Here is a 12,336-nt window from a genome sequence, read left to right as displayed (position 1 = left end):
ACTAGAAAGACAGTAACAGAAACCCTTAGACATACTGTTTTGTTTTCTGTAGTTCAAGGGAATATGTATTTCAGCCCCCAAATTATTTTGATCTTGGTAGTATAAATGCCTAAAGAGAAAGGTACATATAATGAGATTTGACCATTGGTTTTGGTGCTATTTACCACCCAGGCAATCAGCCCAATTCTGCTCCCAATGAATCAAAGGAACTTCTGGCATTATAGAAGGAGCAGGATAAGCCCGAAAAATGAACGCTTGCCATGTATTTCCAATGCATTAAAATATCTGTGGTTGCCGAGGAAAAGATTCCGTATCGGTTCTCAGTCACAAACACAAAGTCCTTTCCAGATTCTCAGCAGCAATACAAGAGTAAAAATGCCAGCCACAGTTTGCTGAAATCATATTTGCCCAAGGTAAAGTGCAAAATCAATTAAGCATCAGAGAGATCCTCAGATGTGGAAAGGGACAAATACTACAGTAATGGGGGCCATTAAAAGTACTTACGATAGAACTATACACACACACACTTTTAAAAAGTCTTTATTCATTTTCATTGCCTTAAAAAGAAAAACCAGAAACCCCCCAAACCCATCAGTGCAACAATCCTCCGCCTCCCCCATCAGTAAGCAGTAATTTAAAATCAGGAAATACTGAGTACTGGAGGCGATGGGTTAGCATTTTGCTATTTATTTCCATCTGTCAAACTCTGAAAAAGTCCTCTGTATAAATTAAACAATGAAAAAAAATGTTATTTTCAATTCTATGTCATCATTACAGTTAACAGAATTCATAATAATGCATCTAAAATGTGGTGTTCACAATAGATCAGGTATACATTGGGGGGGGGGGGAAGAAAGAAATATATGACATTCTAGGCTTGTTAAAAGGATAATGGTCCCATATTTTTATTAACAGGTTAGTAAAACAAAATCCAATGGATTATAATATTTACATGTTATTTGAAAAATAAAGTAGTGATAAAAGCATGTCACAATCATTTATTTCATTTTTTTTTCTTTTTTGTTTTTGGTAACCATTACAAACACCCAATCCAGGTATGGAACTGTTTAAATACATTTGAAATGAGGCCAATTAAAAAACAAATACAGACACAAAATGTGTATTTATACTTGTCCCTCTGCTGTGTTTTCCACATGATGCTCCCTCCCACCTCCAAAGAAACCCCCAGAAGGTGAATCCTTAAAAGCAAAACCACCATGCTTTTCAAGTAGCATTTATTCCACAATGCAACATTTTTGCCATCAATTTTATGTGAAGCTCTGTGGGATGCCGTCTTCTAACCAGCTTCCTGTTTTTTCCCCTCCCTCCCAATACATCCCACCAAAAACAAAAAAACAAACAAAGAGACACATGCATTTCTAAAACTAGGTTTCAGTCAAGTACTTTCTACTTTTTGGAAAGAAACTCTTTTTTGTTCACGGTCAGAACATACCATGGGCCTGGATTCTGCACTCCTTACTCAGGCTAAACTCCCATAGACTTCAGTGGGTGTTGCACCAACGGGGAAAAAGAGTGCAGGATCCTTCCCCGTGGGTGAAGATTCCTATTTATTCTATGCTGCTCCCCTCATGCTAAGGAGGAGGGAAAAATAGCAACTCCCGTCTTGACTCGAGTTAGATTCAAGCTCCATGTAGTATGTAACTATTTCACCTCCCCTTGCAAAAACATGTGTTATCAGAGACCCCTCCCACCTCCCCACTGCACAAAAACAAAAAACCACACACCACAAACAAAAAGGCAGCCAACAGTAATGGAAAGTTACTGGCATGAGACTGATCAATGTTAATTTGACAAGCAACAGAACGGTTATGAGGACCTAAGTGGCTGGTCCGCAAGCTGCATAGCTGTGCCGTAAGTTTGGTTCTTTAGTTTCAATTTTTAAAAAAAGTTAAACTTCTTTGTTATTTCCATATGTTTAAAAAAAAATTTGTTCGCAAGAACAAGTCTCCTTTCCCCCAACCCCCCCCCATTGAAAAAGAAATCATTTTACATGAGAAACTGAATTGTGCTGTATTTGTAACACCTCAGGCAGATAGAAAACAAACGTGTGGCAAATAAAACCGCACAATCAGTCACATGAATCTATCAAACCCTAAAATTATAGTTGAATACTAACGAACAGCTTACCTGGAATAAAGGATGACAATTCACAAACAGTTATCTAGGAATTAAAGTCTCTCTCTCTTTTTTTTTTGTATTTTTTTTTACTAAAATAATTAAAAAATCACAGTATTTTAAGAAATAAAACCCACACTGGGATTTTAAGCACAATTTGTTTTCCTTTCTTTAAAACTTCTTTTTTTTTCTTCCTCCATTCACCATCTCAGCCAACAGTCTCTACATTTAACCACAACGACAACAGGTAGTACTGACAAATGCAGAGATTTCCCTTGGTTAATTTTGAGGTACTAAGAAACAGGTGACTGTTTTATGCAAAGCAGTTTTTTTTTTTATCCTTTCTTTTCTTTTCTTTTCTAAAGCAGTTGCATTCAGTCTGGAAAAGTGTAATGTATTAAAACTAGAAAAACGCACTGAAATTTGTGCGTCAGAAAGTTGTCCCCCCTTCTTCGACGCTCACGATGCTTCCATTCTCAAAATCCAAGTCTCCATTGCAAAGCACATTGTGTAATGTAGGAACCTGGGAAGTTGCTTCGTTAGTCCAAGATGAATGTAACTTCCCATTGTCAAAATCCAGAAGAAAAGATGCAGTGATGTAATGGAGCCACTTATTCCATCATTTAAATAACTTTAATATACACACACTCACACAGGTACCAGTGCTTTGAAAATAGATCATTCAGTCCTAAAAGCAGCTTTGTTTCTTCAGCCCACCCCCCACCCCTTTCATCACTGTTCAAGTAGGTTAATTAAAATCACACCAAATGCTTATTCGTTTTTGGCCTCTGTGTTCTCTTGGAGAGATTTATCGGCAGCCACACCAAGGACTGCAGTTTCATTCTTGTGGGAAAAGTCCACCATTTCCTCACTGCTTTCCTTTTCTTCTGCTGAGGGTACCTTGACATTTTCCTCCATGTTCTCCTTTGGCTGCTCATCCTCACTGATCCCTCGCTTACTTTCATTCAGGGCCCTGGAAATTCGAGCAACGGAAAGTGGAGAAATTTACGATCAGACCCCCAGAAAACAAAGCCCTCCTTTACTTACTGCAGCAGGGAAAAACAACTCATTTCTCCTCTAACGACCTTCAGAGAGAATACAACCAGTCAAACCTCTAACATCTAATGTGATATGTACGCTTGCAACAGGACAAGTGACAGAATGAAACACAAATTTCTGTGTATTCACGGAGTTCAACATTTGGTACTTATTCATTATGGGCTGCTGAACATAAGGGGCACGAACAATCCCGAACTTGATGTTTGACCTTTTCATTAGAGGTCACTGAAAGGTCATCTTCCTTCCCCTTTTCCCTTGTACTCATTATTTGTATTAGAATTGGTCCCAAAGTGTGCTAGGTATGTGAGTGTGAAGACAGTCCTTCCCTGAAGAGTGAACAATCTAAAAAGGCTAATGGCTTTTCAACCATTGAAGTGCCTTATGAGCTGCAGTCTTTAAACTCGGTACACTCATCATTACGGTTATAATGCCTCACTGCGCTAGGTGCTGTCAAACACAGGGTAAGCACTTTAGGGCAGAGACTCTGACTATCTAAATAGACAAGATAAAGGGTAAGAAAACTGAAGTTTGTTATCCCCAAAAGTAGGGTTATCATACGTCTAGGCAGATTTTTCAAATAACAGGCAAAAGGATTTTTGCAGAGCAGTCACTGCAGCTCAGAAATAGCCCCAACTGGTCCATTTCCCTGCAGCCACAGCTGCTGGATTCCATCCACCCCAGGCCCTCAGCCCTGGGGCAAAGGGGCCCCTCAAGGAGGCGCTGACTGATGGCTGTCACTGCATCCTGGGCTTGCACCAGCCACCCTGCCTCCATGACAGGGAGCGACACTGCCTCTCACCTCCTGTGAGTATCCCTGCAAGCATCCCCCAAATACCCTACGAGTACACACCCCCCAAGTATCCCTTCCAGCATCCCCAGATACCCCGGTACACACACACACACGATGCTGGCCTATGAGCTTGAAAATGGCAACAGTAGTATCCAGCTTCATTAGGTCAATGAAGTGATGTTCAGATTAGGCTGACTTTTAGCATTGGATTCTGAGGTCTGGTTTAAGGCCAATCTGGTCCCATGATTCAAGTTTGGATTAGATGGCTCTGTATTCCTGGAGCTGTTCACATACAATTCTGAACCAAATGGATGTACATTTCTGAAGATGCGCTGTGCTTGAGAGACTTCTGCCATCTTGGGCCACATCGCGAAGAGAGGTTCCTTCCAGTCTGGAATCTGATCCAGGCCTGGAGTCACAAGGAAACACACTCACTTCTGGGGTTTGAATCCAGCCACCCCAACCCCCCAATCAAGAGAGTTAGACTGAGGTTTGGTTCTGACCCATTTTGAGTACCACAGCCACCTTGGAATTATGGGTTCACTAGATACGTAAATGTTAAGCCCAGAAGGGACCATTATGATCGTCTAGTTCGACCTTCATATATCACAGACCACAGAATTTCACACAATGACTCCTATGGTGACTTGTTAGAATTATCTGTTCACCTCTCTGTGTTTGCCTTTACTAGGCTTGGGGGGGAGGAACAAAAATCTACTGTTGCCTTCAGCTGTGCTGAAAAGTAGTCTGTAAACAAACTTACATGCCATGTCTCAGCACGTGCCGTTCCCACTCAGAGCCCTCTGTAAATGACCTCCCACAAAACTCACATGGAAAACGCTTCTCAGGAGCGCCACTGTCAGAGAACATCATGGAATCTGGGAAAGAGTAAAAGAAATGTCATTCAGAGTCAACAATGTTATGGCCAGAATGGAAAATTATGATAAGCTAATGCGGTCTCCTCCACTATCCTTCTGAAAGGGGGTGTGTGTGTGGAGGGGAATCCTTTCGAAAAATCTGGATCAAACTCTCAGCACACACTTTGCAGCTCAAGATTCCTGCTCCCCATCTTCAAAACATCTCTGCAAACTGATGTGATGAAGTTTGCCACTCACAGGTACATCCCCTTTCTCCATATTTCAGTGGCTAGAGAACATGTGTACCTCCCTCAGAGTTCAAAATCAATGTTATGAGGGAAGCTTAATGTAGAAACAGCTTGTAAGAAAGCAAATAAATACAGGTCTAAATATATTTTCAGTCACAAAGCAAATTTTGGGCTATGTAGTCTCATTACAGTAGGCATCTGAACCCCATGTACGAGTCCCTCATGCCCATGTATATCTCATGTGTAAAGCAATACCTGATACAATTCTAGCTCACGAGAGCTTATGCCCAGATAAATTTGTTAGTCTCTAAGATGCCACAAGGACTCCTCAGTTTTTTTGCTGATACAGACTAACACGACTACCCCTGAAACCTGTTAACTGGATAGATGTTTTCTCCCATTCTAGTCTTTTACACAAAATGCCACTGCCCTGATCTGCAGAAGCAACAAGCACCTACAACTTCACCTGAAGTCGGGGAGGCTGCAGATACTCAGCACGTCTGAAACCAAAGCCCTTCATGAATGGAGCCATCTTTAACAAAAGATGAAACCTTCACTCACAAATTAAGATAGCCACACAAGCCATTAAAAATAATTGCATGGACTATCTCGGTTCATTCTTTTCACTGGAAATGAGACAGCACCATCTGTTCAGAGCATTAATTCCTTAGCAGGGATTATCTTGAGCAAGAAATCAACAGAATGCCTTTCTGACTCCTCCCCAACTACATAATGAAAGAAAAGGGATTTTGCTTCATTCCGTTTTGATCTCTGCTCGTCTGGTTTCTTCACTTTAAAATTGAGTCCATTTAAATTCAAGCTATGACTTAAAATTACCCACACACTCACTCCTATTCTGTGTGTGCGTGTTTTGTACAGATGTGTGTTGCGACGAGTTTGTAACCTTCATTAGTTGTTTACATTGTAGAGGGAATGTTCCTTTACACAGCTTTTATCCTTTTCCCCTTGAAGGAGAACTGGCTTCAGATTTCACAGGATGCAGCACTTCATTATATGACTAACTTCCTTGGGGCCAGATCCTCAGCTGATGTGAATCAGCATGGAGTCAATGGTACCAGGCCAGTTTACACCAGCTGAAGCTCTGGCCCCTAAGCTTGGTCATACACACTTAAGTGTGTGGGGCAAATTTATAAGCACCACTATCAAACCTCATCTCTGCACCAGGATTAGTCTACCACCTACTGAGGGTAAGAAGTTTTGGAGGCAATAGCTGCTCTTCTGTGCAAGAATGTACCTAGGGTACAGTAGCCAATGGGAAATTTATTCTGGGTCTGTGCAGAGGAGGTGCAGACAAATGCATTTTGTTCAAATGCATGAGGGGGGATTTAGACTTGTAATTTCCATTAACATTAATGAGCGTTAGCCTAGGAACTCCTCCAGCCTTTCCGAACAGATCATGTTCTCCTCTTCCCACTCCCCATGACTTTCTGGTCAGTTTGGCTTTAAGGTCTCTGAGTGTGGATGGCTCCCTGAATTACAAATCAAGCTGAAAGCAGCAAGGTCACCTCAGATCTACCAAGCTGGGTATATGCCATGGTCCCAAAGGAAAAAGGATGTTTTGTACACATGAGACACCTGACTGCCTTTGACGGCGTGTTATTTTGTGGGCATACATTGCTTGTTTGCTACTGCATGAATCATTTCATGATCTGAGTTCTAAGATTAAAGGACAGAAGTTCACAGGGGCAGACTGTGCATCTAGGACACTGCTTCTAGCAAGGGGTGTACAGTCACTGCTCTGTCCCAGAAGCATCCCAGGAAAGGAACATCAGCCCTCCTCCCTCCCCGCCATTGCTCCGAGGGGGAGGGGTTAATTTTCTGCTTTCCTATGCTAAGTTATTTTCCCCCCCCCCCCAACCGCCCCGCACACAACAGCTTATCTGTGCTGAGATGTTGCACCTGGGCTCCATTCATTCCTTGCCACCCTTCACCCATCTTCTCCAGGGAGCAATATGTGGTTAAACAGCTTTGCTTACTCCTGCCTGCGTGGTTTCTGTGGTTCCAGTAGCCCACATAAGGATGTGACAGGGATTCTTACTCCCTCATGCTGACTTGTAGGCCAAGTCACTACCTAGCCCATGGCGAGTCACTGACCTCAGTGGGGCGCTGTGGTGTATTGAAAACTGGGGTAAAACAACAAACTGTCACTTCAAATTTTAGCAGATTTTCCTGGTCCTCCTTGCAGGCTAGGAGGGCTTTATAGGGAAGCATGAGATTTGGGCCTAACAGCAGCCAGTCTACAGACAGCCAGGCTACAGTAATGGGATTGGCAGGTAGTGATCAATCTATTGGGGATTGATTTATCGCATCTAGTGTAGACGCGATAAAATCGATCCCCAATCGCTCTGCCATCGACTCTGAAACTCCACCACGGCAAGATGCGGAAGCGGTCGACTTGCCACCGTCCTCACAGCCAGATATATCGACCTAAGATACGCTGACTTCAGCTACGCTATTGGCATGGCTGAAGTTGCGTATCTTAGGTCGACTCCTCCCCAGTGTAGACCTAGCCTAAGATGGGGAGAGTTGTACCTCTTTATTTTAGGGAGCAGCCTGTTTTCTCTCTCTCTGTTTTTGAGTTCTTGTGTGTAACTGTCCTGAATTCTAAGAAATAAAAGTAGTGTTATACGACAAACTTCCAGCAAGAACACTTATGGTTTTTTCTAACTTCTTTCTCTGTGTGTTTTGAACATAACAGGGAGCAAAATTTCATCCATGGTACTTATAGTTGAAAGAGGTCTCTTATCTAAAGTCCAGTCCCTGGCACAAGATGTAGAGTAAAAATTTCAAAAATGCCCTAGTGACATAGGAGACTAAGTCTCATTGAAAGTCAATGGAACTTGGACTTTTAAAGTGCCTAATGTTATTTTGAAAATGGGACAAAGGCACTTTTGAAAATTTTACCCACAGTGTCTCTAACAGATGATGTATGTACCATGTCAGGTATTACATGGATACTACTGCAGCTGATACTAGCTAAAAGGGAGAGAAGAGAGGTCATTTCCTAAAGAGGAATGAGCGGAGAATGGTAGGTAAATAAAATCCTCAAAAAAGTATGATTTTTGGACCCATTGTTTGATCAAACATGGATTATTTTTAGCCACTCACAGATGCAGAGACCCAGCTGCAAGTGAAAAAAATATATGTAAAATGGTGAAATACTCCCCATGTTATAACCACTGTCTTTGGGAAATGTAGATATTTCTACTGTCCCTGATAAAACCCCAATCCAGAAAGTTCAAATCTTGTATTTGCATAACAAAAAACATCCAGAGATTTAAGTATCCTGACAACAAGTTAAAATAAATGTTCTACTGTGCTGGTCTACATAAGAAGTTAATAGGTCTGCTGCAGCTGCAAGTCACGGTCCTCTAGCTAAAGCAGTATAGGCTGATACTTTCAGCACTGCAGCTCCTAGGTTCAAAACCCACTGTTGAACTGACAGGACTAATTATATTGACACTAACTTACACTTTTACCTGGGATGCTGCACCTTTACAGATGCCATACTTCTGAGTATTTGTGAAAAAGACATCCCTTCTGCTGATTTTTTTAATTTCTCTAGGGCCACCAACAAAGATCTCATGGAAATTTTTTTCGATAAGAGCTATGTAGTTTCTTATCCAACACTCCTCCCCCTCATTCAGGGCCATCCCTAGGGGGGTGCGGGGTCCAGGCCTGAAGTAATGTCACTTCTGGGACCAACCGCACTGGAAGTGGGTAGGGGAGGCGGTGCCTCCACAAACAGTCGGCCTGGCCCGCCCACACTCTGCCCCCCAGGGCCCCGCTTCGGCATTGCCGCTAGGCCACGCTGACTGCCTTCTTGGGGATGGGGAGGCTACGGCAGCACCACGCGCTTGCTCTCCCTCGGGTGGAAGGGGCGGGGCTGGGGTAGTCTCCTCTGACCAGCAGTTCACTCGCTGCCCATGAGGGGCCAGCTAATTGCGCTAGCCCATGGGCCCCCCTCAAGCGTGGGGCCCAGAGCAGTTGCCCGATTTGCTGTCCCCTAGGGATGGCTCTGCCCCCACTGAAAAAAAGCTCTGGATGAGTTATAGCTGAGCACAAGAAACTGTTAAGAAGCAATGTCCTAACTACTGATTGTGCCATGACACTGAAATAGCTAACATGTTGAGATTTCAGTGGAATGAAAGACATAACCTAAACTCAAATTCTGTTTTATACACTGCCTGTGAGACAACAGCAATGCGTTTAAAAAACTTCAAGGAGATGGGTATTTTCCCTTCTGAAATTGTTTTTGAATGCAATTTTGAATTCTTTTTAAGTTCACAAAAAAAAAGTTTACAACATTCCTTTAGCTGGATGTGTAGAGAAACTGGTAACCTGCCAGTCAGTAGCATGATGGGACGTGGGAGCTGGACGGCACAGGAAACTGGTAATGGGATTCACCTTTGAGAGTCATTAGTTCAAAATGAACCCTGGCTAGCGGTGGCCACCATACTATGTCTGGTTGATAGAATTTCGCAATATAGGGTAGGTTCTGAGAATACAGAGAGTACTTCAGTTCCTGGGGCTATCGGTCTGGAAATTACATAAGCACTAAATCAACTTAGCAATATTAAAGGAAAAAGTCAAGTATTATGGATAGAAGATTTCTCTTTCGTATTCCTTCCCCTACTAATTTTACCAGGATCAGCAGCTGCAGAAAATAATAATGCCATTCTCCTTCTGATAAGCGCTTTATGAACAGAGTGTGCTACTGAGTAAAACACACTAGGACTGCACAGAAGAGCTGGCCAGAAAATGGAAAATCACTTCCCAAAAAAAATTTCATATTTTTGAAAAAAATAATTGTCCCAAACCAGGATGAAGCATCAAAACAGTGAGAATTTTCAGAGGAAGGGTTGAGAACAATTCCGTTTTGGGAGAATTGATATGGATTTTTCTGCCTGCCTGCCAAGAAGGCTCTTGCGAATTTCATTTGTGGAACTGATAAGAGCCTTCTAACTTGCTTGTCCAAGAGGCAGAGACCTGGGACATTTGTCTTCTCCTCCAGCCCCTGGAGCTAGAGAAGCAGGGAATTGGGGTACTCAGCGACTCCAGACTCCAAGCTGGGGCAGAGAGAGAAGAGGCTGAGTGTGTACAGCCTTGGCACCCCTTCTGGGAAAGGTTTTGTCAATTTCACTGGCAGAAAATATGAAAAATCTCAGTTTCAGGCTGCCTAGCTCTAACTGCGCAGTCCTTGTAATCTGAAATTGACAGATGATTCGGGCCCTGATTCAGCCACGCACTTAACCAAGCGCCCAGCTTTAAGCAAGTGAATTGTCTGATTGCAACTAATGGGAGTACTCACATCCTAAAGGTTAGACGCATCCTTAAGTATGTTGCTTAACAGGTAATGTGCTTCCAAGATGGAGCACTTTGTTATTCTTGCTTCACAGCTGCCAGCCAGCGTGAACCTAAAAAGGGGAGTCACGCATAAAGGAGGGGGAGGACGAAAAGCTAAAGAAGAGAAAACCAGCAGAACTACGATGGCCCAAAACACATTTCTCCACTAACTCTGATATCACACAGGATTAACCCGGAACAGCAAGGTTGCATATGGGTTACCAACAAACAGATTTGATAGCCCTCTGGACTACCATGCTACAAAACAATGTACTGACAGGTACAAAAGACCGCAGTTGCCTAGATGTGATCAGCTTTTTCTCAACATGCATCCTGTCCATGGTTCCTGAAAAATCTGTTGTTGAGTCAATGGCTCCTCTTGTTCTATGGGGCTGTCAGAGACATTCCTATGCCCAACCTGGGAGAAAAGGAAGCAACATTGACCTCTCTCTTCAGTCTTGGGGCTCATCTCCTCTTCCTTTTCCTCCTCATCGCTGCTGGAGCTCTCGGTTTTCCCTTTCATTTGTTCCAGCTGATCCAAGTTAACCCGCCCAACCAGCTCAAAATTACGACTCACCTTAAAAGAAACAATATAAATATTAATTAATATTCATGTCTATTAAAAAAAAAAACACATCTCTATTTGCAGAGTAATGACCGATGAGTAAAATTTGCCAGAGGCCATTTTTACCACCACTCTGTTAAGTTCATACCCATTCCCTTGAAACACAATTAGACACTCCTCTAATTGTTTCACTTATGTTTCTTTATACAGTATTTCTCCATGCTTCACCTTGCAACCCTCTTGTCAGCTGAGGAATCTCCCTTGTTTTTCCCCTATGTGCAGGTTTTAAACTTTATTAATAATAATAATAATACAGGCATCACTATTAACCCCTAAGCATTCTATAGTCATTATCATTGCAGGGGATTACTAATCTTATGTGGTATATTAATATAGCACCACGCTAGTGCAGCGGAATCCTTTGGGAATGATTCATTCAGTTTAATGCATGGAGAGATGGGTCCTTGAACTATACATGTCTGCTGTACGAGTGAGCACATTTTCACTCATTAATAACAGATTAATTTTCATTACAAAGGGTTGCTAAGTGCTTCACAAACTGATTTACAAACTGTAAAGGGAACATTTCACCCAGCAGTCAAATTCAGCTAACCCTTAGGTGAAATGCGCCAGCTATTTAACAGCTCACAGCAACACTACATAACAGCTTAGGATGGGAAGTGAAGAACGCGTGTATCTGACTGAAACAGTGGACAAAGGTTTACAACAGAGGCGCAGAATACAATTACCCAAGATGAAATGCGACCAGGACACTGGGGTTAATAGTTTTTCTGTGAACAGTGCCCTGGGATTTTTAATGACCACTAGTGATCATGACTTTGGATTCAGATTGATCTGAAATGACAGCACCTCCAGTCGCACCAGCATTATGCCAAGGCTCTGATCCAGCACTGACACATTTCCTGCAGCACCTTGGATGAAGTAACAGCTTGACATGACTGTTTTCTGGGAGGAGATTTGGAATGAATTTAAAGCGCAAGCCACTTTACATCTGAGAAACTTTTACAAAGTGAAGCGCTTTCCCATAGGGAAATGACAACAATCACAATAGCATGACAGTAGCACCTGCAACTAATAAAAGGTTTTTTTCTCCTGCTGATAATAGTCCACCTTAATCAATTAGTCTTGTTAGAGTTGGTATGGCAACACCCATTTTTTCATGTTCTCTGTTAATATATACACATCTTCCTACTGTATTTTCCACTCCATGCATCCGATGAAGTGGGTTTTAGCCCACAAAAGCTTATGCCCAAATCAATGTATTAGTCTCTAAGGTGCCACAAGTACTCCTGC

The 12,336-nt window shown here is 42.4% G+C and overlaps 1 protein-coding gene across 9 annotated transcripts in view; it reads right to left on the bottom strand.

Moving 5' to 3' along the window:
- Window positions 1–524: 524 nt before the first annotated feature.
- Window positions 525–12,336, bottom strand: part of ZNF462 (zinc finger protein 462) — a 110,762-nt gene continuing 98,950 nt past the window's right edge. For 8 of the 9 annotated variants that reach the window (XM_050948151.1, XM_050948152.1, XM_050948153.1 and 5 more), the window contains 3 exons: window positions 10,902–11,034; window positions 4,749–4,863; window positions 525–3,109 (listed from right to left, as the gene is read on the bottom strand). In XM_050948151.1, coding sequence (XP_050804108.1) covers window positions 2,908–3,109; window positions 4,749–4,863; window positions 10,902–11,034 — 450 coding nt within the window. In that variant the 3' untranslated portion in view covers window positions 525–2,907. Of the gene's footprint in view, window positions 3,110–4,748; window positions 4,864–10,875; window positions 11,035–12,336 lie in introns of those variants that run through there. The other variant, XM_050948156.1, reaches the window with a different exon arrangement.

This window comes from Gopherus flavomarginatus, chromosome 3 (assembly GCF_025201925.1).
Source record: "Gopherus flavomarginatus isolate rGopFla2 chromosome 3, rGopFla2.mat.asm, whole genome shotgun sequence".
Taxonomy (NCBI): Eukaryota; Metazoa; Chordata; order Testudines; family Testudinidae; genus Gopherus; species Gopherus flavomarginatus.
Note: the sequence above shows the minus strand (reverse complement) of the source record. Positions and strands in the feature narration are given on the sequence as shown.